Source organism: Lepisma saccharinum, chromosome 20 (genome assembly GCF_977018435.1).
Source record: "Lepisma saccharinum chromosome 20, izLepSacc3.1, whole genome shotgun sequence".
Taxonomy (NCBI): domain Eukaryota; kingdom Metazoa; phylum Arthropoda; class Insecta; order Zygentoma; family Lepismatidae; genus Lepisma; species Lepisma saccharinum.
In genome coordinates, this window is record NC_139248.1 from 56,351,460 (window position 1) to 56,379,326 (window position 27,867).

The window sequence follows — 27,867 nt, forward strand, 5'->3', positions numbered from 1 at the left end:
ACGTTCTATTGCTATTACTTTGGTTACAGAAAAATCCAGCAGCGTTTTACAAGAATGTCTTTAAGTGTAAATTTCTCCGTCACATATTATTAAAGTATCATTTTCGTCAGTAATTTATTGTTAATATTAATATTTAAATATAATTTGCTGACGTATCCTTGTAGATTTTCTATTGATTCAAATTGAGATTTCAAATTTAAAGAACGAATAGGGGGTCTTGCTTTCTAATCTCGCCCAGGGCCTCGCGATATGCTGCTACGCCACTGCTCCCTGTACAGGGACAACGAAGTTAGTAGTGAGCTGGATACATATATACAATTTGCGTATCCAAGGAAACCTACCTCCCGAAATGAAATCACAAATACGAATCTTTATAAAATTGTATGAAGGAAATATACAAATATTTGACCACACGAAGCTCATCCAAAAAATAATGCGAACTGCGCCATAACACTGAAGTAAAATATACGTAATACTTCCAATTTCATCTTGCAGGTCTATATCAGACATTCATATCATCCCGATGTAGTTTCCAGAAGCTACTTCCTTGATATTATGAAAGTCGATAAAAAATGGGGAAGGCACATATTTGGGACAAAACTTAATTTATTGTACGTTGTGGCTCCTGATATCATTACTGCGTATATACTATATACGTTATAATATTCTCTGTAATTTTGTTCACTAAGGGACCCGAATATTTTACTTGCGGGGGGCCATAGAAAACTGCGCTACGCCAGTGGTCGTATACTCATGTACGTATGTTTCTCGACCCACAATATTTTGTCCACTCTTCTCTATACCAACGTTGCCAGGTGATGCATTATCATTAACTGATTTGAAGAGGATTTTAAACATATCCGCTAATGTACAGGACAAAGTAAACTTGTATAATGGAGTTGCGAAGGTAGAAAATTGTGATAAGGACATGGAGCTTTTGCGTTACATTAGTTGACAGGTGTCTTCCATTTCATCCGATATGAAGTCACGGCTTATCTTCTTCATGAGAGCAAATTGTGTTAAGCAGTGTAAACAGACTTGATCGTTTTGTGTAAAGTAACATTCACCCCTAAATCTAGTCTTCATTTTGGTACAAGGGTAATCCACCATTCTCCGAATATCATCATAAAACAACCACGAGTGTGAAGAAATCTGAACGTTTACGATTTGTGATCGGACCAAAACACATTCTCTATCAAGAAAAGTAATCAGTATCTACTGTTTTAAACCTAAATCTACCACCAGCTTCTGGGTTAGTTTGGTGAAACAGCTGTAAAATTGTGCAGTATTATTTGCTCTAAATCTATCGTGAAATTCAGTACAAGAATATAGTGTTGCCAGAACATGGACACAAAAGGCTGCGCTGAACAGAATTGTAAAGAATTATAAACATTTCTAAACGTCGTTGTTACATACTATAGTATGATGTGTGAAGAAAGTGGGAAAGCAACGATCATTTAGTTGTATTTTAGTGTAACAAGATTTACAGTATTAATTTACAATTCATCACAGTTTGTAAGCAACTGCTTTCTCTGAAAGATGTGTCTGATAAAAGGAGTTTCGATGCGAGATCAGGATGATTGTCCAGCACAGAACAACAGTGTCGGAATAAATTGTAGTGGCGATTCAGATTTGTTTCAAGTAGAGCTTGAAATGGACGTTCGGAACAACTACCATACATTCTATCTTACAGCCGCCGATGTACTGATCGAAAATTTTTCGAACCTCAGTTTCCCCAATAGCATTTGGATCAGAAATTCAACCTTGGAAATAAGCATGAAGACGGTTAGTTTCCTTCCAATTATTGTTGGTGGTATTTTGGGGAACATTGCTGTGCTACATGTGATCAGACAAAATCGTTTGATGCGAACGCCGATCAATTTGTTCATCGCTAATATGGCTGTTGCTGACCTTCTCACTGCAATGAGCTGTCCTTGGATTTTCATGTGTATGGATTCCTTCCAGAATTTCGTCCTTGGCTCTTTCTTCTGTCTTACTGAAGGATTCTTGCAATGTAAGTTTACTTTATGTAAAGTTAAATGTTTATATTTTTCTTGCCAATCACATGGTTTGATGAACAAGATGTATAAAGTATGTCTAGTGTGAATTTCGAACGCAGTTATTGATTGGAATTTACAAGTACTGTGGGGTCCACAAATATTACCAGGCAAATTATCCATTGATATTTTTATTCATCCTTCTATTTGTCGTAGTAAGGAATAAATTGTACTGATGTGAATTTCTTCGTTGGCGCTTTGTGTCAGTTCTTAAACTAACATTATAACATACAAAGTTACTAGACTCTCGATCAGAGATGGGTCGGTTAATTTCTAGCTACGGCTCTGGTGAGAGACGGCGAGATATTCTGTTATGATTAGGCTTACCATATTTTTTGGGTCCAACCCAGGACATATTCGCGATCAACTCGTTACTGATGAATTTCAGGTATTTTTACAAAAAAAAAAAATTAAAAAAATGAAATTACTTAAAAACATTAACATTTTATTGGAACATTAAACCATAAATTGTACAAGAAATAATATTAACATTATTTTCTAAAATCAATCAATTAATTTTCAAATGTTTAATTGAATAATACATTTTCTGATGTTTTCTCTGTTCTGTTAGTTGACTCAGTTGTAATTTTCACTAGACATGACTTTTTTTTTTTCAGAAATGGCTTGTTTTCTTTAATAACATCATAAAATTCACAACATGAAAGTTCTGAATTAATTTAAACATTCAGCAGATGTTTAACAGTCGATATTACAAGTCTACCTCTTTCTGCAGACCTCATAATTAATAATACTCTCTGAACCGGAGCAGATGCCAGGCAAAGACATAGCAAACTCAACCATTTTAGAAATGTTGGTACATGAAATATCAGTCTTTTGAAACATCTTAAAAATTGGTCGTGAATATTCAATACCGGTAGCTATTTTCCTGTTCAGATTCTCAAAACCCCGGACAGCACTAAAAAAAACAGGACTGTCTGGGCTAATCCCGGACGTATGGTAAGCCTAATTATGATTATTACACTGTAAAACGTTAAAGTAATAAATTTGCAATAGAAGAACACAAAATATTATGCCAAACCTCATTCGCCTATTTTAATTATTACCTACTCTACACCTCTTATAATTCAAATAACCAGTTGTGGTAGGGGGTACATGGAGGCTAGTGCTGTGATTCGCGTTTCACATAATGCGGTAGAATCACTACCCATCAGTGTACTTGAAGCACGAAGTTTCTATTTACAAATGTGTAATTTATTCGAAAATAAATTGAGCATAGAATTGAGCAAAATGGGAGGAGGGTGCTACCGTTTTCGGGAGTGCGTCATGAGCTTTGAGTGAGGGGATAGGCACCCCTGGTTCCCCAGTTGAACATTGAAATGCTAATAAACTTAAAGGTATGTCCACAAGCAAACTTTGCTTATGACCAGGGCCTGCATTTAAACGTGCGAACATAGTACATAAATATGTTTCAAAAAAACAATGCTTAAAATTTTGTAAGTATATTGAAATATGTGGAATGGGATTTTTCATGGTTACGGTGATTTTTCCTTTATTCTGTATTCCTGTGCAATTTTTGAAGGTTCAACTGGATTTCTTGGAAATTCGATCAGGGGCACCACCTGAACTAATGACTTGCAGTCAGTGTTTGCAAGTAACAGTTATTTTTTTACTTTTAGAAGTAAGTCTGTAGCTGTAACTGAGCTACTTTTTGCAATACGAACAGTTACTTTTACAGTTTCTTTGTGACATTAAAATCACCAAGCTGAAAATTTTGTGACGTTGGGGAATAGCTAAAATTGGTAACTCTGCTTCCAACTGGATGCTAAAGTGATAGGATTTTCGTGGAATTGCCCACGACAAGGAACCTAGGTTTCGTTGCATGCTAATTTTAGAAAATCCAGGCTTTGTTGCAATTCGTTACATCCAATTACGCGCTAAGACTTCAGTGTTTTGTCCCACCTTATGTTTTTTGTTGTTGTAATTATAAATCATATTTCTCTTATGACTGCAAAAATGAAAGAAAAGGACACGGTTAATAATACGCACTCAGCTCAACTCCTCCAAGTGCAGAAGGTTGCTTTGTCTGCCCGTATCCCTGCAATCACGTAATGGCAAAGCAGTGACGTCACGGTTGTCATGGCAACCAACGTAACACGGCTACCTTTGTGTGCATGGATATCGCTTTCCCAGCTAGAGCTCTGCACTTCTGGATCGACAGGTACGGCAAAAGCTGTACTCAACAATGCACAAATACGTTTCTTCTACTAATACACGTGATAAGGATAATTTAATAAAAACATTTTGCTCATTAATATGGGGTGAAGTGCCAATGCACCTACTTCACCTGAAACGCACCTACACAAAACTTTGATATTGTGAAATATAATCTTTGCACTCCAAGTTGACGTAGCTATTTGACTTGCTATCCGTTTTGTTCAGGTACCTGTGTTAAGCCCGCTTTAAACTAAATCCTTTTCCTTAGCATATTCTTGACATTTCTGTTACGACCGAATTATATCGTGTGCAAAGTGAAGAAATCTTGTAGCATTTCGATGCTACAGCATATTCCATTGCATTTTTCACATATAGAATCGGTCCTATTTTCCTTAGCATTTTGCGTAGCGTAACCAATCAGAAGCGAGATCTAGTCTACGAGTGCATATGCAATGGCGGTCGAGTGAGATGTAAACAATGCATCACTTCATACTTTTAAAAGCCGATAACTATTCAACCGAGAGGAATAACGTTTTCTTCAAAAAAGGTTTTATGTACAAATCAATGGCACTGCTTAAATACATATTTTATTGCACATGCAGTACACGTGTGGAGGAATAAATTAATTGTTGCAATTGTAAGCACCAGACACTGGCTCATTGGCAGAAATATTGATGGTTAGTTAACGTTATAAAAAATGTGTACAGCTTTAGATGGTTTAAACGATATCTCGTCAATTAAATTATCATTTCCTCTTTTAAATTCCTTCTCTTTCTCTTTAAATGTATTACTTATTATACAATGCCCATCGTGCTGTATGTATTATCTAACATTCTCTGCGCGTTTCATATCCCAGTCGCAAATGCTAACCGGAATGTTTTCCTTGAAATTCTTCCGTGTGAAGTATTGCCTGCTATGAGATTTTGGGTAGCATTTATGCTACCAAAACTGTTATGAAAATGCTTCCGTCTAAAGCAGGTCTTACACTTGCGTTTCTGTTGATACTGCTCATTGTCCTTTGCAGGTTCATTGATGCTAACCAGCGTGTTCAGTCTTATCGCGGTCAGTTACGATAGGTTGATGGCCATTATCTCTCCCCTCCATAAACGACTCACCAACAGGAAGACTTACGTCGTTTTGGCGCTGACGTGGGTCTTTGGCGCTGTTTTGGCACTTCCTTTGATGATCTTCAGGGAGTACAAGGTAAGATAAAAATTTGCGGCAAAGAAAATGGGGGGGGGGGGAATCGATTGGGCAGAGCGATGCAGTACACGGTGCTGCGAAGGCTGGTAACTACAGTCGCTTTCCCTCCCTCCACGCAATCCCGTTCCTCTCACGTGTCCATTGGTGAAACCGTCTCGCGTTACTACTTGCGCAGAGACTTGTTTTCGTTCGCCTGCTCCAGAGATAACCAAGACATAGTATAGGGAACGGGATTGCGTGGAGGGCAAAAAAGCAACTGCAACAACCAGCTTCAGAAGTGAAGAACTTCGCTCCGCCTACTCGCTTTCTCCCCTTCTCTACCGTTATGCGCGGCATTGCTCCAGAGGTTCCCGGGAAAGAGTACAGGAAAGCGATTATTTAGGGCTTGCCCTACAATTGGATAACCAATGTGCTATTGCCAAGCCGAAAGTTACAAGCTGTGTCAGATTCTGTTGTCGACCAAATTTTGCATTACACAACCACAGCAGACCTAGGGAGGGCAGGGGTGGGGGGATTTCTGTTTGTACCTTACCGAGACTAGAATTCGTTCTAATCTACGTTTGCATTGTTCCATATAAAATAAACAAAATTCGTTTAACACTATAAACAGAACCAAGGTGGCCTTCACGCTGTACATATTACCGTAATACACTGAGCGTTGGGTAAGTTGTGTCATTATCATCACAATTCGTACGATTTGTTTGGGTTTCAATGACAACAATACTAGCTCTGTTTTGACTACCTACTTCTACGTGAATCATAATGCTTTAAGGGGCTACAGTACATGATTGATTGATTGATTTGCTGTTTCAAGTCTACTTTATGCACAGTAAGGCTAATCGAGACTGGACCTACAGTTTAAGGTAGAATCCGAACCACTATGTTCCTCCACCGGGTATCGAACCCGCGACCCCTTGATTACAAGGCAACTACGCTACCACTGCGCCATCGGGGCAGCAGTACACTCTGTCTCGGGAATCTGTGGAGCAAGGCAATGCGTAATGGTAGAGAAGAGGAAGTAGCGAGTGGGTGGACCCGAGCAGAGTTCGTTGCAGCAAACAGCTGCTAGCTGCAGCCGCGTTTCCCCCTCCATGCACTCACTTGCCTCGGACGAGCTCATTGGTCGAGCCCTCTCGAATCCTCATAGCGCAGCTTTTAGTTCTGTTTCTCCAGAGATTCGTGGGGCAGAGTGTACATGGAATTGCTGTTGGATCACGCCTCTGCCAAGGATAGTGTTATGTACTCGTCATATGTATTCGGTTATTTTTTTCCGTAGAATATAACCATTTAGGAAAATTTCCAGGGCAGTAAGTTTCAGAATATCCAGTAACATAGAGGTTTATCGAAAGGAGAGGAATTTTAGAGAGCGGCTTGTCTGGCGTCGGCCAAGGGATCAGTGCTGTCTGCAACCAACATAATATACGCAGAAGACGAGAAATTGATTAATTGGTTTGCTTTATTTTACTTCGCTTGCCACTTTTGGCTAGTCGCAAAGATGAGGATGAGTGATCATTTGATGAAACTGAGGAAGGGACACTCACAAAGAAGACACATGACTGAACCCGGGACTCTAGCGTCGTAGCGTCGTGCTAACCACTCCGCCACGAGGATCGGCAGAAGACAAGGAACAAAACAAAATTGGAAGCCACCAAATACACACATTGTAACGAGCACAATAGTTACAATGTTGTGTTATGTTGAGTTATGATGAGTTTATAATGAGAATTTAGGAACGTACGTGTTCAAAATGAAACAAATGACTATCGAATTAAAAAAACAACAACAACTATACTCCGTGGCGCAACAGCCCTTGAAGGGCCAGGGTCTGCCAGAGCGACTTTTTCATTGGGTGACGCCTGGTCAGCGCATCGGATCCCATCGCCTCTGTTTTCCTGGCTTTCGTGACCGGAGCCCACTACTTCTTGAAGTAGCTTCCCAATTGTTCTCACGACGCTGGGTCAATGCCGAAATTATAATATAATTAAATAATATAGTTAAATAATGACAGATAAAGGGAAAAGATCAACACGAAAAGGACACACGATTGATGAAAGTTTGATTTCCGACAATGAGGAAATCGACATAGAAAATTTGGGTTGTTGTGGATAAAATGTGTAGGTTTGGCTTGGTCGCCAAATTATTGAAACCTACACATTTTATCGCCACAAAACTAAATATATTTCTAATTACTAATAATATTTCTGTATTCATAACTTAGACACGGTACATAACTTTTTACAAACTCTTTACTATATTCGATAGTCATTTGTTTCATTTCGAACACGTACGTTCATAAATTCACATTATAAACTCATCATAACTCAACATATCACAACATTGTAACTATTGTGCTCGTTACAAAGTATCGAAATACCGAGTTGATATTTCCTTTTTTGTAAGTATTGGTGCTTTGCTACTTTTAAATATCCATACAAGTTTCACTATAATTATAAATATTACATGAGTCAAATGAAAGCCATAAAAGTCCAATAAATATTACAGGACAGACTGTATACAGCTCAAATTTACATGAGGTATCAACTGTTATTTACAAAACGAGCTGAAGGCTGCAACACTAATGAAGTGAGCTTCAAAACGCCATTTTTGTTTTTTTAAAGATGGCGCCTCCTATACACACTTACACCAGTGAAAAAGAGTGCTTTCTTGCTCTCTGCCAGTCTAAAACTTACAGCAATTTCTAGGCAAATGATAATTCAATATCTCTGTGTATGCTCACCACACTAGCAAGTTTACTAATGGAGGAGAAAATCTGACAATGGCCTTAGTTCGCAGGCAGATGGGTGGCAAGGTCTTCGCGGTGGCTCATAAGTAGCTCGGATTTCAGGTTCTAAAAAGTGTGTTTTTAAGTTCCTAAAATAGGCTCTAAAATCCTAAAATAGGTTCTAGAAACCCTAAAATAGGTTCTAAAAATCCTAAAATAGGCCCTAAAAAATCTAAAGTTAGGCTCGAAAAATCCCGAAGTAGGTTCAAAAAAACTTGAAATAGTTCAAGATTCCTGAAAAATGGTGATTACGTATAGTCACCGGCAATGAAAATGAGACACCTATATCCTGAAATACGCACTATCTTGCATAACGTTATGTGTGTTGCCTAACCCTACGGCGATGGCAGAACTTACCATTGGAAATTTGCTACTAAAATCCATTCTTCGCCGTATAGTTAGGCAACAATCTTTTTTCATGTTATCCACAGTCAAACTCTGCAATTTTGTCTGTGAGGATCATCTTATATGCTGAAAACAATCTTTCAACAAAAGCATAGTCCGTGGAGGAAACTTCAGTGCAGAAATGTTAGTATGCAAGGCGTGAATGCCACAAACCACCGAAGGTGAGCAAGACCACATAGATCAGACCACTTTGGATTGTGCAGGTAACAGTGGCACCAGATCGTTTGCTTTGTTTAGAGCTTTCAAAAATCACCATCCACTTGGAGGAAGGGAAATCGACAGAGAGTACTTTTCAAACACGCTCGTCATTGAATTTTTCCGTGAGCAAACAAAGCAAATGCCTCTGTGTGACATAGAAATCCTGTAAAACCTTTTAAAATATATAAAAATCTAAAGAAAGGCTTGATTTAGTGACATAAACCTAAAATAGGTTCTAACAAGGAAAATAGTTTTTTCTAGGCACTATAAAACTTCCTCAGTTGTTGCGTTTTTTAACAAAACGCTGACATAACTTATTATTTCTTACATACCTGTAAAGGAAAAAATAGGTTAAAAACATAAAATCCGAGGTCTACTCATAAGTGACTGCACGTGGATCCCAAAGACTTGTTATTCTTGAAGTATACAGGCACTAACTGAAACTTGAAAGTATATATAGATCAGCAATAGGCCTGTGCTGACATGTAGCAAACTTGTGCAACCTTACATACAGAAATCTACTAGGTAAGAAACAAAAATAAATGAAGGGTATCATTTGATTCTTCCTTGTATAAGCAGCAGCACTGATTAAGTTTGGGATAATTTCATTGTTGAAGCGTATTTTTTGGAATTACAGGAACGGCAGTGGAGCAACTTTCTGGAGAAGTACTGCAAGGAGAACACCGCGGTCCTGAGTTATTACTGGCAAGTCCTCATCGGCGTCATGGTGTGGTTCCCTCTCGCGGTGATGCTCGTTTGTTACTCGGCCATCTTGATTAAGGTTAGTTGAAACAAAACCTAGCTTTGTTTGTTTAACCGTAGCTTGCCGTACGAGAAACTTACTTACCTGTGGGGGGATCACAGGCCCACACTTTTTTTGTTATTAAAATTCAGGAAACATTTTTGGTATTGAATATTGTTGGTAATAATTGTGCAGTTGTTTATTAATTATAATAATTAAAAAAAAATACCATAATAAGAAATTGTAACCAATTATTGCATAAGTGTCACACACTAAAACTGCCATAAGTGCATGGGCGGAGTTTAAGCTTTTGCTTTGGGGGGCCAGACTCTGGGAGTAGAATATGATGTACCTGAGGGTTATTGAATATCCCCTAGTTTATAAGGGGTTCGGAGGCCTTCCCCGGGAAATTAAAAAAACAACAACTTAAAAACACTGAGTTTTAGGCCTTTTAGATTTGAAAATGTTAAATTTCCTCGCTTAAGTAAACAAATATTAATTAGTATATTGGTTGTCAGTTTTAAAAGAAGCAAAACAGTACGATTATTGCATTTTGCATTTCATTATTTTTTTATTGATACAATACTCGTATTACTTTAAAAAAGTTACGGTACAATTGTAAGCTTCAGAAATTTCAGAAAAATTAAATTGAAAAGTAACTGTTGACTCAACACAAAGTCATTTTACGTGTTTCTTTCTGTACAAACTGTACACATCAATCAAATCGTCTAAGACACGCTATTGCGGCGCAATTACCGCACATGCCAAAATGCCAAACGTCAAGATTTGCGGTATGGCTTCTTAACAAAAATGTTGTAACTGAACTTAATCATGTGTTATTTTTTTAGTATTTTTTTAAGTTGGGAGCAAGGCCCCCTTCCCTGCCCGCTCCAGAACTCCGCCTATGCATAAGTGTCTCAACTACCACTCATTGAAAGATGGCGCCTGATAGGCTGACTACCTAGTTCATTTTTCCTCCTTTTTACATATTCTGTTTTTATGAACAAGAGTAAAAAATAATATTGGGAACACAAAGGGAACAATGCAATTAATTTTCAATTTTTTATGAAAATTTAAAATTGAAAAATCGAAAAAATAGAGATGATGGGCCTGGGCCCCTTTCGGGGAAGCTAGGTTTAATATTTCGCTCGAAAGGAGCGAGATCCTCTTCCAGGAACAGAGTCTCAGAAGTGAAAGAAGTCAATGGTCATGGTTTTGTGTAGGATAGGGTGATCAACTCTCCCGTTTTTCCCGGTAACTCCCGTATTAAAGCTAATTCTTTTGGACCTTCCCGGCTTCCGCATTGACATTCTATTTCTTTCCCATATTTCATTTGAATGAAGATCGCGAAATTTCAGCTCACTCGAGCCATGCCAAACTTCAAGTTCTTGGAAGTGACGTAATATCTTGCAGCAGTTGATTCATTTCTGCAGCACCAGTGGGCAATTTCATGTAGGTTAGAACTAAGAAACATGCAAATTTGTAAATTTTTATTCTCTATTTTGATCTGTATATTATATATAATGTAATTCATTCTTTTGTATAATATTATTCATTACATAGGGGAAACTGGCCTAAAATGACATAGTGCGTGTTTCTCGAATGTGGAGGTTTACAGGCGAAGGCAATTCAGTCCTTCCTACCCTAATGTGTACGACGAATGTGCTGTTGTTGGCACGTAATTTTGTGAAAAACTAGGTGGTGAAGTTTTCTCTTGCAAGTAACGGGAAATGTATTTGCACATCTTAAACTGTACACTATCGGCCTAACAATAGGAATTTCTGTGCATAGTGTTCAATGGCTCAGGGTTGCCCCCCCCCCCCCCCAAGGCCAATGGTGCACCCCCCAAAAATCATGTCATGCGTCCCCTCCAAATCATATCATTCGCGCCCTCAAACCATATCGTAATCCACACAACGTATTTAATCTCGACAGCGTGTCTACCGAAAGTAACTTTTTTCTTAGCTTTACAGAACACTATACTTGATCTGCCCCTCCTCCCTAAACAGGGTGCCCATCACTCAAGACCACCCCTAAAATTGTTCATCATAATCGAGAATATAGCCTGTCTTGTAATGCAGCTGTAGTATATAAATATCACATTCACCTCATTAAAGGGCCAAACACGCATCCTAGTAACACATTTACATTAAATGTTTACATTCATTTCTTTGCAGGCTTTCAAGAATATTAATTTAATGGGATGTCAATACTTTCTTAAGATCCCGAGATATTTAGTCTTTTCCAGCTACCCCTTAGGCACTTTCAGGCAGGGACCTGTAACGTAACCCAACTTGTAACGCTGTCAAGTTACGAACGGAACTATCGATATGCGTTACAATGGCATTGGCGTTCCACACAGTACCGGACAGATTGGACCTACCTACAACCTGGGTAAATTAGGCGTACCGTTACTCAACGACCCATTCGCTTCAGGTACTGAGTGGAACGGGTCTCGGATGGAACGGGTACGATCGTACCCGTACATACTGTACCTGAACGGTGGCTACCGGGTACGAAATGGAACCACAAGTTGGTAACCGGTACTGAAGCACAATGACCAGCGCTTGTTATTAAAATACCGGTACGTAGATAGAAATGGATGAAGCGGGTAACATTTGTAACAGGAACTTACAGTACGTATCATAACAGTTTACTGTCAATCAACATTCCACAGCAGCAAAAGGAATACCGATAAATATACACTTCTTTGTTTAAAACTAATTATAATAACTTTAGAAAAAAGTAATTCGTGATCTTTCTGGATTTCATTTATCCGAAAAATATGTATAAGAGCTATCTAGTTTATCTTTCATTAATTTGTTAATAATGGCATCAGCTATGCAAAAATTTTGAAGACCGTCACTCTGGCAAACTATTAACAATAGAAACAATTAGTTTCAACAAGCTCATGTATATTATACTAATTACAACGACCTGCGCAGAAGGTCGATATTCGTCATTCAGGCAACCTGTTATTAGGAGGCATGTGCAGTAGGCCCCATTACTTTTAAAATAGGTAGAGAAGTGAAATTGAGTTTGAAGGTAGATTATGCTAATTAGAGCACGGCTAAATCAACATGATTGTGGAAAACCGGAAGTTGATGGACGCCATATTGAAAAATGTTACTTCTTAAGATAGAGGAGTGAAACTCGGTTCAACGATAGCTTATACTAATTAAAGCATGGCAAATCAACGTGATTCCGGAAAACCGGAAGTTGGTGGACGCCAAATTGAAAAATGTTACTTCTTAAGATAGAGAAGTGAAATTCGGCTTGAAGGTAGCTTATGGGAATTAGAGCATGGCAAATCAACATGATTGTGGAAAACCGGAAATTGATGGACGCCATATTGAAAAATGTTACTTCTTAAGATAGAGAAGTGAAATTCGGCTTGAGGGTAGCTTATGGCAATTAGAGCATGGCAAATCAACGTGATTCCGGAAAACCGGAAGTTGGTGGACGCCATATTGAAAAATGTTACTTCTTAAGATAGAGAAGTGAAATTCGGCTTGAAGGTAGCTTATGGGAATTAGAGCATGGCAAATCAACGTGATTCCGGAAAACCGGAAGTTGGTGGACGCCATATTGAAAAATGTTACTTCTTAAGATAGAGAAGTAAAATTCGGCTTGAAGGTAGCTTATGGGAATTAGAGCATGGCAAATCAACATGATTGCGGAAAACCGGAAGTTTGTGGACGCCATATTGAAAAATGTTACTTCTTAAGATAGACTAGTGAAATTCGGCTTGAAGGTAGCTTATGGCAATTAGAGCATGGCAAATCAACATGATTGTGGAAAACCGGAAGTTGATGGACGCCATATTGAAAAATGTTACTTCTTAAGATAGAGAAGTGAAATTTGGCTTGAGGGTAGCTTATGGGAATTAGAGCATGTCAAATCAACGTGATTCCGGAAAACCGGAAGTTGGTGGACGCCATATTGAAAAAATGTTACTTCTTAAGATAGAGAAGTGAAATTTGGCTTGAGGGTAGCTTATGGGAATTAGAGCATGGCAAATCAACGTGATTCCGGAAAACCGGAAGTTGGTGGACGCCATATTGAAAAATGTTACTTCTTAAGCTAGAGAAGTGAAATTCGGCTTGAAGGTAGCTTATGGGAATTAGAGCATGGCAAATCAACGTGATTCCGGAAAACCGGAAGTTGATGAACTCCATATTGAAAAATGTTTCTTCTTAAGATAGAGAAGTGAAATTCGGCTTGAAGGTAGCTTATGGGAATTAGGGCATGGCAAATCAACATGATTCCGGAAAACCGGAAGTTGGTGGACGCCATATTGAAATACGTTAATTCTTAAGATAGAGGAGTGAAATTCGGTTTTATGATATTATGGATATTACTGCATTGGAAATCAACATGATTAGGGAAAACCGGACGTTAACGGAAAAATTTACTTTAATATTCCTCTTTCCTTTGGTGATTGCTTATGTTAATTAGAACATGGTCAATTTATATGATATTATAAAACCGAAAGTCGATGGACGGCATAATGAAAAATGCAATTTATTAAGATGAAGAAGTGAAATTCGATTAGATTATTGCGCTTACTAATTCGAACATGGACAATGCATATGCTGTCTGTAAAACTAGAAGTTGATAGACGCCATGTTGAAAAAGAAATACATTTGAGTGTCGATTCAGTTTATATTTATTAAAAATTAAATATGAATTCCATCAAACTCAGGTTTTCCAGAATCATGTTCATTTGTCATGCTCTAATTCCCATAAGCTACCATCAAACCAAATTTCACTCCTCTGTCTTAAGAAGTAACGTTTTTCAATATGGCGTCCACCAAATTCCGGTTTTCCACAATCATGTTGATTTAACATGCACTAATTAGCAAGATCTACCACCAAATCGAATTTCACTTCTCTAACTTAAGAAGTAACGTTTTTCAATATGGCGTCCATCAACTTCCGGTTGTCCACAATCATGTCAATTTGCCATGCTCTAATTCACATAAGCTACCGTCAAACCGAATTTCACTTCTCTATCTTAAGAAGTAACATATTTCAATATGGCGTCCATCAACTTCCGGTTTTCCACAATCATGTTGATTTAACATGCACTAATTAGCAAGATCTACCACCAAATCGAATTTCACTTCTTTATCTTAAGAAGTAACATTTTTCAATATGGCGTCCACCAACTTCCGGTTTTCCACAATCATGTTGATTTGCAATACACGAATTAACATATGCTACCACCAAATCGAATTTCTCTTCTCTATCTTAAGAAGTAACGTTTTTCAATATGGCGTCCATCAACTTCCGGTTTTCCACAATCATGTTGATTTAACATGCACTAATTAGCAAGATCTACCACCAAACCGAATTTCACTTCTCTATCATAAGAAGTAACATTTTTCAATATGGCGTCCACCAACTTCCGGTTTTCCACAATCATGTTGATTTGCCATACACGAATTAGCATATGCTACCGTCAAACCGAATTTCACGTCTCTTTCTTAAGAAGTAACATATTTCAGTATGGCGTCCATCAACTTCCGGTTTTCCACAATCATGTTGATTTAACATGCACTAATTAGCAAGATCTATCACCAAATCGAATTTCTCTTCTCTATCTTAAGAAGTAACGTTTTTCAATATGGCGTCCATGAACTTCCGGTTTTCCACAATCATGTCAATTTTCCATGCTTTAATTCACATAAGCTACCGTCAAACCGAATTTCACTTCTATATCTTAAGAAGTAACATTTTTCAATATGGCGTCCATCAACTTCCGGTTTTCAACAATTATGTTGATTTAACATGCACTAATTAGCAAGATCTACCACCAAACCGAATTTCACTTCTCTATCTTAAGAAGTGACTTTTTTCAATATGGCGTCTAATTTCCAGTTTTACCAAAATAATTTTGATTGGCAATGCCAGGTCAACCCGAATTTCAGATCTGTAACTTAGATGGTAACATTACTCAATATGGCGTACATTAACTCTCCCTTTTTTCCACATGTATTATTAGTTGGTAATATTCTAATTACATAAACTATCATCATGTCGAACTTTCAATATCTTGCTTGAAAATATTTTTTTTAAATATGTTCACCTTGCACCCAATATTACGTGTATTGGTTATATAAAAGTAACATTATTAATAACAAATCTCACGATTCCATATTTATTTATATATATATAATTTATATTTTATTGCCTACAACCTCAATTAATATTAGTTCTTATTCTTTTCAAGAATTCAACAATGAAAGTTTTAAAATGAAGAGTTACGTGACATATATTTTCTGATCCATTCAATACCCATTTGATTTGCTGAAAATAGGTTTTGTTACAATTGTACCCGATCCTAAAGTTCAGATATACCCATCATGAATTTGTACCGGTATGATTCTAAGGAGAGGTACGTACCGTAACGGAACCGGCATTCAGATAAGGAACAAGTTCCATGCTTTCTGGTACGGGTATTTTAACGTTCCACTCTGTGTACCCAAAGCTGTCGTCCCCGAAGCACTCTCGGGTACGAACGGAACGGTATAGCAGAAGCGTTACTGTTCGCCTTACCAAGAGGTTCTGGTATTTTCCTTGGAACGGTCCACAGCACTTGGGCCGGTACGCGGTACCCGGTACGGAAATAACGCGGAACGGTGACAAATACCAATGAATTGCGTTACGTTACAGGTCCCTGCTTTCAGGGTCGAAAACGTGTGGAAGCCACATCGCTAAATATAGTCTCCAAACTTTAATTTTGGAACTCTCTCTCCACTACAGAAATCCCTTGACAATCTGAGATTTAACACTTTATCAAGAGCTTTCTATTTCCCCTCTTTAAATTTAATACTCAATCCTACCACCAAAATTTCCATGTCAATTTTAGACTGATATTAAAGAGTGGATATTGCCTCCTCCAAAAAAAGAATTCTCAGTCTCCACACCAGAATTTCCGAAACAGTCTGAGACAATAGTAATACACAATAATTGGATACCCTTCAATTTAATACTCAATCCCCCTAACTAAAATACCCGCAATAATCTAAGACCTAGAGTTGGATATTGTTCCCCTTAAAGTTTAATTCAGAATCCACCCAGAACCCACTTGTCAATTAAGGTCCAATATGCAACATATTTCTCCCCCTCCCCCCTTCGATAATACCCTTAAACACTTTCCTTTCTTCATCTAATGGATTAAATATGGTACATTTAAGGGGTGAAACTTTCACTTATTTTTTTGGAAAAATATATAAATTTTGAATTTTATATTATTTGAATGGAAAAAATCCCCCCCCCCCCCAAGAAATCTCGATGGCGCAACCTGCGCCATAATCTCCCCTTGTGACACCCTTGCAATGGCTTAAATGAGAATGTACTGTCGCGTGGAATGTTCTATTGGCGTCTGAGAAAAATACCTCATAATTTTTGTTCATGTTGTTGGGTAAAACGACACATTACTGATAAGTAGACCTCTGAGTTTTAAGTTCTAAAATGTGTGCTTTTAGGCTCCTAAAATAGGCTCTAAAAATCCTAAAATAGGTTCTACAAATCTTAAGTTAGGCTCAAAAAATATTGAAGTACTTTCAAAAAACTTAAAATAGTTGAAAATTCCTGAAAAATGCTGATTAGGTATAGTCACCGGCAATGAAAATGGGACACCTATATCCTGAAATATGCACTATCTTGCATAACGTTGTGTGTGTTGCCTAACCCTACGGCGATGGCAGAACTTACCATTGGAAATTTGCTACTAAAATCTACTCTTCGCCGTATAGTTAGGCATTTTCTTCTTCATTTTTTCATGTTATCCACAGTCAAACTCTGCAATTTTGTCTGTGAGGATCATTTATATGCTGAAAATAATCTTTCAATAATAACAGTCAGTGGTGCAAACTTCAATGCTGAAATGTTAGTTTGCAAGGCGTGAATGCCACAAGGCACCTAAGTGACGCGAAAGTGACTAAGACCACACAGATCAGACCACTTTGGATTGTACACGTAACAGTGGCACCAGACATTTTGCTTTGTTTAGAGCTTTGAAAAATCACCAAGGAATTGGAGGAAGGGAAATCGACAGAGAGTACACTGAAAAAAAAGGTGTGGAAACTCACCTTTTGGGGTGAGTTTGGCTTGTCACAAATAGACGTCCCCAAAAGGTGAGTTTCCACACCCCATATTGGGGTGAGTTTTTTTCACCCTAGTATAGAGTGTGTTTTTCCTCCCATAGGGTGAGTTTTCTCACCCTAGTATAGAGTGTGTGTATTGAAAGGGCTCACACTGCATGCTAAACAGTGCCCTCTCACCGTGTACTGTCATTATTTCGAAATGTGAAACACATTTTGGTCTAAGCATTTCGGATAGGACAATCTGAGCATATATAAAGAAAACTTACAGTGTAAAATATTGAAAACGTTATTGAACTTACTTACCTTCGAATCCTGCTTTCTTATCTTCACTTTCAAATACCCACTCAGCAGACAAACTATTCTGGCCCGCGGCACAGACGACCTCACACAATGTCAACGGCAAGGCTATTCTGGGATGACGTCCTGCTTGTCCCAGACGTCCTTCGATTGGTCCCCACGAAAAGCGCGCGGTATACGACGCGTGACTCGCAACAAAAGACACTGAAAGTGAATGTCCTTTAAACAAAGCAACGATCTTTGGGGGTGGGAGTGGTTTAGACAACTTTTGTGGCAGGCGGATCCACTGGGAGGGTGATGGGAGCGATCTCCCTTCCCAACTGCCAGTCCTTGGATATGATATTATACCTGATATTTTTGAGACTCAGATGTTCCGCCTTTTATCCCCAAATTTAAAAGGCTCGATAATATTTATAAAATAAGTCAACTTTATGATCAAGATAAGCTAATCGAAACTGACACTACAGTTTAAATTTGTATTGAATCACTGTGCAATATGCTTCAAAATGAAATTGAACTGAGACCCCTTGAGGGAATAGGCTTTCGTGTTCTGTGCGTATTCACTATATTTCTCATATCTGCTCATTCAGTTTATATTGTGGCAATAGGAGGTCAAGAGGCATTATGATACAATAATAACCACCTATTCCAGTCCTCGGCCTCTATTTTTGCAAAGGAATTCTCTATCTTCTAGAACACAAAAAACAGCTTCGTTCCTGTTTACAGTATAATATGTTGTTTATATATAGCAGTGCAAGTGTATGTTAGAATTGAGGTTCGGTGAGGTGAGGCATTCGAATGAAATTCGGCCCTCCCAGCTGTAACTTCTGGATCCGCCACTGGTTTGTTTCAATTTGAAAGCGCTCTGTGGATACCAAAGTCCTAAGAAAATAAAGGACAGAATTTCTCTCCTCCACAAATTGATTGAGCTGGTTTATTTTATTTCGCTTTTGTGTCACTTTTGGCTAATCGCGAAGATGAGGATGAATTGATGATATGATTAAATTCATGAAGGGACACTCGCAAAGAAAACACATCCCCAGGCCTGGATTCGCTGCGCTACCCACTCCGCCATGGAGACCGGCTTTCCTTCACAGAGATAAGTACTTCATAATAATATTAATGTAGAATATAATATTGTAATTCTCCCAGGAACAGCCCTATAGTAGGGGGTGGGAGGATAAGGGCAGTTGATTCAGGTTCCGCAACAAACAACTTCAAACTTCCCCAGAACTTATTAGTTAATAGTTGACATTGATACTTTCTAATACACATGATTAGTTGACCAAAAATCTAGATTTTTACCCCCTAAAAAACTAATGTGAACATGAGAATGTTTTTTTGTCGCTTTTATATAAAGAAAAGTTCAAACTGCGTTTATTGTGTAATGCTGGTTATTATCAGTTCGTTACAATAATCTGTAATGAAAATTTTATAATAATAAATGAGTATTTAATGTCTTATTGTTGAAAATATTGTCTTTGCATTTACTGTAGTGTCCTAATATACTGATTGGAACAAAGAACTCCAGAAAATATAACTTATATGGTGGTCGTTACCAAAGATAATGTACTCTTCCTGCGGGATTTGTAAGCAATAAGTTCTTCTCAATAAGGGGACCCCCATGGACAGGGTGCAGAGCTGTGGTGCAACGCTCTCGCCACTTGGGGTCCAGGTTCGAGCCTGGGTGAGTGACTGTTGAAATAGCCATTTCCATAAGATAAATTATTTGTACATATTGCCAATGGACACGAGAACTTGCGAAAAATAACATTTTTTAAAAATAATCCAGATAGTTAATAAACAAGCGTGAATGTGAAGATATGAAGGACGTATCATCCAAAATACAATAAGTAACTTCATTTTTTTTAACTAGTCGTTGAATGCAGGGCCTTGCACTACTAATAAAACTGTATCTTAGATAGTGGTAAGCAGGAATAATGCTGTTTTCTTTTCTTTCTCACTGGCAGGCAGACACGTCATTCGAGGTATTACATATATCGATTGCCTTCGACTGTTGACTAGAACAATAGAAAACCAGAAATTTTTAAAGGAAGATCGGCCGTTGGTATAAAATTTATTATTACGTATTATGATTATTTTGATTGATTGATTTGATTTATTTTACTTCGCTTTTGTGCCACTTTGGCTGAAACCGAGCACAATTTAAAATGAAGACAAGACCGAGAGTGACAGCCGTCTGTATAATCGAGACTCATACTGTCCGAAAGCCTTGTATTGTTCAAGGGTTTGGTAAATCGTAGTGTAAATTATTTTTAGAATTCGTTAAAATCAAAATTTCTTTAATATGCAAATTGATTTACTTTTTATTTAAAGATGTTTAATTTTCTAAAATTTTCGTTTTTAAGTCCTATTACTAAATGTCTTTAAACGTTTCTTATATATTTATTATTGAGATAATCTAAACGAGACCGAGGCTTTTCCTTCGGGAAAGAAAGAGCAACGAGAACGAGTCTGCTTACAGCAACGTCTGGCGAAGAACGAAAGGTTCCTTCATTCACGACTCTCGTCTCAGTTTGTAACCTAAATTCATGTTGCACTTTTATTATTTTTTGTAAAAGTAATCCTATGTTCAATGGCATTGATTCACTTCAGTTGACCATATTTTGAGAAATCTTACGTGCCAGTATAATGCAAACTGTCTGAAATAAATGTAATAAGTTAGCCGTGACCGAGCACGTTGAATAGTAGACTCAAGGATTTTGCTACCGAATGCTTGACGGTCAATTAGTTGGCTTATGAAAAGGTCCACGTATATATCCAAACCAATAATAATAATAATCTCTTGATTTAGTAGGTGACGTGCGCGTGGATTACAAGCAAGCAGAATTCTTTATAGGGGTGGTCCGGCCAACAATAAAATTCAAACAGTAATATTAATAACAATAATAATTATCATGCTTATGATTATTATTGTTATAAACTAATTGAAATAAACCAATTTTATTCCAAATGTATTATCATTACTATTATTATTATTATTATTATTATTATATCCTCCTTGGAGAGAATTTTCTTCTCGATCCACTTGATAAATGAATTTTCAGCGCAACAGTAACTTGACTGAGATGCTTATATCATTAAATTTTGTTATTAACTTCTATAATCATAATACCCGTGGCTCTACAGCCCTCGAAGGGCTTGACCTATCTCCCGGCTGCCAGGCTCCATCCCACAATCCTACCTAGAGGTGTGGAGATCTTCAACCAGTAATGGGGTGACGTGGGGTCAGCACGTTTAACCCCTAGCCGTTATAGGAAATATCCGTGACCGGATTACACTACTCACTCGTAGCTCGCCAATTTCCTCACGATGGTGGGTTGCCACAGGCCGAGAACCCAGAGACTGAACCCAGGCGGACTCGAACCCATGCCGTCGGAGCCCAAAGCACAGCGCCTTAGACCGCACTGCCACGGACGAGGACAATTAACTTTTGTACAGTTTGTTCAAGAAAAAGCTTTCAAAGCTAGTTAGAAATTTTAATCACAGCGTTTATCAGAGGAATATAATCGTGTACCCGAAATAAAACATTGCTTCGACTTGTAATGTCATTCCCAGGGAAGACTTCAGATTTGGTGCATTGACGGGTGACGCGCACAGCAAGGGGTTGCTCGTTACAAAGGAAAAGGAGAGAAAGTCCAGAAACGGAACTTTGGAGGATATTCACGTATGGTATTCAACACGTCCTTGCAAAATTTATTTGTTGCCACATCTATTTGAAGACAGTGGCGCAGAAAGGGAACCAACTTGCCTCATTAAATGTAGCGTATATTTGGAAATGAAACAAGAATAACAAATTGGAACTGCGTTTATGGTATTATGTGCTCATTGAAATTAATTAGCTTAACCAAAATTTCTTTTGAATACTTAGATAAGCGGACCTATTTAGAAGCTTTTATGATTTTTGTTTGTGCTGCTCTAAAGATTTCAAAAATATGGATAAGCATTTTAGGTTGAACATTGACTGTGATGTAGGGGTGGGGGAAAAGTAATGAAAGTTGAATGTCTTCTGGAGTTGCGGTCCCTTGCAAGGATAAAACGCAAAGTGGGATGAAACATTTTCTACTAGACTGTTTGTTGTTGGAGTTACTGCACTTAGGCATACCTTTTGAATAAATGCAAAAGATAGTCGTTGGTGTAGTAAACTACGAAGCAGAGTGTTCTAGGTTCAAATTTTGGGTAAAGTTTGAATATGTCCTTTTCTTTGTCTCATCAGTGTTATCCCCATCGTTACAATTAAGCCATTCGTCAAATTGCAAATTGAAGTATTCGTCACATGTCATATTGGTGGCGTACGTAAGTTGTTTGGCAGAGAACTTTAATAAAGAATTTCAAATGCAGGAAGGATGGGAATTCTAGGAACATGACTATAACACAGGCCCGTTTATTTCGGGGGGGGACTCATCCTTATCACCACAGGCGTCGCCAGAAATATTTGCAGAAGGGGACAGGCCATTGATTGGTAGAAAGAATAATGACAATAATAATTATTACCAGTTTACCGTGGTTATAATTATCATTTTACAATAACAACTATTATAAGTTATTGAAAATAAACCAATTTTAATCCAAATTATTTGTTATTATTATTATTATTATTGTGTAAATGGAGAGAGACTGCTACTCGATCCACTGTATGAGTGTATATCCAACACATTGTCCATTTTTTTTTACATTTTGTACAGTTAGTGTACTGAAATTCATAGTTATTGTATTTTGTTATTATCCTTTACACATTCCGTCAGTAAAAGGCTTTAAAAGTTTTGCCCAAATTTTACTCATAAAGTTTATATAGTATGACTTGTCACAAAGAAATCTATAAATTTTGAGAGCTTGTGGATCCATTTATTCTTTGGATTAAATGGTAGAATATAAAAATATATACTGATTCCTCTATTATACACTAAACTGTTTTCGATCTAATGTTTAATAATGCTAAGTAAGTAAAATTAATTACCTCTATGCACTATTTAAATTAGATATTTGTAGGATTTCGGGGCTTCAGCCCCCTTAGCCCTCCCCCTGGCTACGTGCCTCATAACAAGAAGGCATAACCCTTCTCTTATGGTCATAATCCTTTACGATAATCCCAGTGACTTCGGAAATATTAAATTTTTAATTGTGGTGGGGTCACATTTTAAACATTAAGTTTATTTTACATCTCAGCACAGAGAATTGTCTTGACGCCTCTCGTTAAACTTACTGTAAAATAGTAAGGTTAAACAAATTATTTAAACGTTAAAAAATAATTCCAATTACATTGAGTACTCAGGATGTGTACTCCTGGTGTTATATCTGTAATCTGTGTTTTGCATAAGAACTTTCTCCTACCCGAAAAAAGTAATGAAATAAGAATAGGAAAAGTGTAATGCAGCCCGACAGATAAGCGTTATGAATGAACACTAGAAATACCGACTCCAGGTAACAAAATTTACTTCTCCAAGATAACATTGATAATGAAGGCACATTATATTTTCATGAGAAAATAACTACAAAGATACAGTCATACAGGTTCGAACAACAAGAAAGAAGAAATATTGTAAACAAAAAAACACAGTTCTTATGCCTTAATTTGTATGCACTTGCACGATTGCATATGTCACACGTTCTTTCAGGCTATAAACATGTATTTCCTTTGTTTAAGTGAGGAAAAATCATATTTTTCTTTCGGCTTAAATTTTGTTAATTACTGACGTAAAGCAGTGAAATTGTACTTGAAAAGAAGAAATGACTATTCAAATAGATTATTCCTGAAATTTACATGTAACATACAGTTATTTATTTCGTACACTTTCTACTTATTAAAACATCACAGGGATCTCGAAACTGACAGGTTTATTCCAAGGTCCCTCGACCGCTAGTTTCCCCCACACGAACAACGTCGACGGACTTCAGGTTTTCGACCTATTTTGAAAGTATTTCACGATTTCGTCACTCGAACCAGCGCCACTTGCAGTACAGCGCCTCTGCTGAATATTTAGAGAACTGCTACAGGGTGATAATTTGTTGGGAAAAGGGTTCAGCAGGTAGAAAAAATTGCCTCGGAGAGCCTGGCAGGGGGTCCAGGACGACAAACGTTGTCATGTCGGCAAAATTCTTTCGCTATGACAAGGCCTGTGAGTGGATTTTCAGTGGGAAAGTTTGTACATGTGGCATCACGGTGCAGCCGAAACTCACCCAAAGGGGTGTATAGGGAAGGTTTTCACGACAGATCTGCACTCACCCTAGGGTAGGGAGGAGAAACTCACTCAAAAGGGTGAGGATTCCGAGTATTCTGACCTTCGAAGCCTCCAAAGAGCGAAACTCACCCCAAACACACTTTTTTTTTTTTTTTGCAGTGTACGTTTCGAACACGCTCGTTATTGAATTCTTTTCGTAACCAAACGAAGCAAATGCCTCTGTGTGACATAAAAATCATGTAAAACCTTTAAAAATATATAAAAACCTAAGAAAATACTTGATTTAGGAGCATATACCTAAAACAGGTTCTAACAAGCAAACTATAAACTATAAAACGTCTTCAGGTGTTGCGTTTTTTAACGAAACGCTGACATCACTTATTATTTCTTACATACCTGTAAAGGAAAAAATAGGTTAAAAACATAAAATCCGATGTCTGCTGATAAGCCTAAAATTACAGTATGTCATTTCACCCTAATACAGAAAATGAGGAAACGTTTATCTTGTACTTAGCGTCGTCGCCTTGAAATCAAGGGGTCCCGGGTTCGATACCCGGTGGAGGCACATAGGGGTTCGGATCCCACTTTAAACTGTAGTTCCAGTCCCGATTAGCCTTTCTGTGCATAAAGTGGACTTAAAACAACAATTCAATCAAAATTATACAGTATGTCATTTTACCATCACTTACTATGTCATTTTAGGCGTACTATTTCAGTACTTGAAAAATTGCATCTTGCACTTCAAACGATTATTACTAGTTGTTCTTTGAGCATATATCATTCTAATTATTTTAATATTGTAGCTAAAGAATGTAAGAATGGGTTACAATAAACTCAGATTTCTAACCTGTAGTCTTGTCCTATTTTAGGCGTTCTACAAGAAGTATGTCATTTTAGGCCAGTTTCCCCTAAACATTTGATGGAGTAATGCCACTCCGCTAAAAATGTGGAAAATTTGTCGCGACTAATCTCCCATAAATTCAACGCCGAAAGTTGGAAATCTCCCTTAAAATTTAAATATTTCCAATTAGAGTAGTGTTTCTCTTCTTAATTGTGTACGGTCATCTGCAATACTCTCTTCCCTGCTTGACGTTTTGTGTGTTGCATTACTCTACGGCAATGAGCGAAATTCAACAGCGGAGTTGACTATATGTTGTCATGAGTGCAAATGTTTATTGTGCGAATATAGACTTTCCGTTCTTCCCTCAGCTGGACCACTACGAGCAAACGGTGCTTCACAGGGAACACAGAGCCTCCGTGAGCTACAAGACAAGGGTGCTGAGGATGCTGTTTGCAGTCGTCATCGTCTTCTTGATTTGCTGGATGCCATTCACCACGCTCATCTTCATCAGGACATGGATGCTGGCGAATGATGAAATGAACCAGGTAACGTATTTACTGCTCACCATCATTGTAAGAACGAAGGTAGTGTAAACAAAGAGCATGTTGAATTGTAAGATGAATTGGCTACTTGAAGAGTTAGTCCATAGATATACAGGGTGTTTCCGTAAACTTCAATCAAATTGTAGGGTGGATGGAGACTGGTCCAAGTACCAATATCAGATAAGGAACCCCGGTTTGGAAACGCGCCATTAGAAAGTTAAAGGTGATAAGCCAAAACTAATTGGGGCTGCCGATGACAGTGGAATCAAATAACTGAAAGATGCGGCTTGTAGATGTAATACGGACATTACTACAGTGTATCGTAGCACTCTTTACAATAGTGTTCAAAATGAAGGCCCCTAACGTCGATGCAGGGGATTAGAACGACTCCAGGGAAGTTAGAGTGGATGCGCCAGAGCTTCTTGCGACGAATTCTTTGTGCTAAATAGCTGACATTACTGAAAGTGATGCTTTCCACTCAAGGAACACTGTAAATTTTTCTTTGGCAAATTTACATTGTCTGCACAGACCATGTATTTAACAAAGTAGCGCACGAAATGCCATTTTTTTTTGCAAAATCCGCATACTCATCATAAACTTTATACACAATTGGTACACAATTGATCACCATGGCCTGGGAATATTGCTCCCTAAAGGATTAATCAGTGGCGAAGCGTGACATTTTTAATTGTCATTTAAAATTGTTAAACTTCTCTCTCCGAAATCCGGATAGTAGAATTTTTGAATCGAGATTTTTAGATTTTCTGGAATCCTGATATTTTTGGTCATCCCTGGTGTGAAAGTAAGATATGTTAGGGAAAAGGTTTTGTTTGAGTAAGTATGTCCATCACCTCGAGAACAAAAATCTTGATGAATCTTGTCATTTGTAAGCATAGTAAACACAAAACAGCAGGAAGTACTTCGTGTTTTGTAAACCAAGAACATTTTTTTTCCAGAAATCGATATTTGAACCGCAGGTTCCAAAAAAATTAAAAGAGGAAATACTATGAAGAAAATAGAATGGACCCAGAACTGCTTTTTTTTTTCAGTTCTTTCAAGCAGTAACCGTGAGGAAATTTATGCTTTTGCTTACTTATATTTCTTTCTTATGCGCCATTACTTTCATCATGTATTCTGTGTAAGTTGAGTTGCGATGCTCTTCAATACGTTTTTTTTCTCTTAAAAAACAAGAGCGTTGCATGCTTTACAGTGCTGTACATTATGAGAAGTTTCATCTTGATGTCACAGAGACCCTGCCGTGTTTGTTAACAAGGAGGCTTAAAAAAAAGTCTCTTATGACCAGACCTTCAAAAGCGGGGGAAAAGCGGTCGAAGGACCTTGGATTCGCACACCTGCTGCGATGAGCTGGCCCACCTGACGCCATTGCACTGAACGGAAACGCAGCGGGACGGTTGAGCATGGGGGGAGGGGTGTAGAACTGGGCTCTCCTTTCGATGAGCTAAACTTATCGAATCTCTTGCGCATTTCTAGCTGTTTAATGGTGTTACTTGACTAATTTCGCTCAAATATGCGAATATTCTAATTTATTCTTTCTTCTTCCCTAAAATATTTAAAAAGCAATATTTTTATTATTTTGCTTTGTCATCGCCGCATCTCCCGATGACCGGGCGCCTCTCCTCTGGGATTAATATATTGAACATCAAATCGTTATTGACTTGCCGGCACGGAGGCTTGCCACCAAAGACGCCTCAATCTGCTTCGAGAAGCATTGTATGTAGCCTAAGTGTCTAGTAGTTTAGCAGCAGCCCAACAGATGTCTCTATCTTAGTCGTCTAAGAAAAAGGTGACCATATGGCGCATTTACCAGCACCTACTTTATTGAAATAATAAGTATTTTTACCTAAGCTGAAATGAACGATGCCAATTTCCATGCGGGGGAGAGTTGACAGGTTCGATCCCCCCTCGCTATCGCGGCTTCCACTTTTTCCGTTTAGATTCCTGAGTGGATTCTATCTTGTCTTTTCAGGTGACCGAGGCGTTCCGATCACTTTGGTTCGCTTCCCACTACCTGATGTACAGCAACGCCGCTCTCAACCCGATCATTTACTCGCTGACAAACGAGAACTTCCGACGTGCTTTCAGAACTTCTTTTCCCTGGATGTTCCGCAGGAAGAGGCCCTCCACTAGCGACACGGCGGCGAGGAAGGAAACCTACAACGCCAGGAACGCGAAAACTCTAGTGCCGAGGGGACCTTGCCACACTGAAACAAGATGGCCACAGCTGAAGGTGCCCTCCCAGACGAAAATTAGTCCCATGCCCATTTCTCAGGAGCCTAAAGCCGGATTTTAA

At 38.1% G+C, this 27,867-nt stretch overlaps 1 protein-coding gene across 1 annotated transcript; it reads left to right on the forward strand.

Moving 5' to 3' along the window:
* Positions 1–1,539: 1,539 nt before the first annotated feature.
* On the forward strand, positions 1,540–27,867 carry LOC146003475 (neuropeptide Y receptor type 1). The gene is made up of 5 exons (XM_083141765.1): positions 1,540–2,014; positions 5,257–5,435; positions 9,458–9,601; positions 25,383–25,559; positions 27,544–27,867. Exons 1-5 carry the CDS (start codon positions 1,540–1,542, stop codon positions 27,865–27,867), a joined length of 1,299 nt encoding a protein of 432 aa, XP_082997891.1.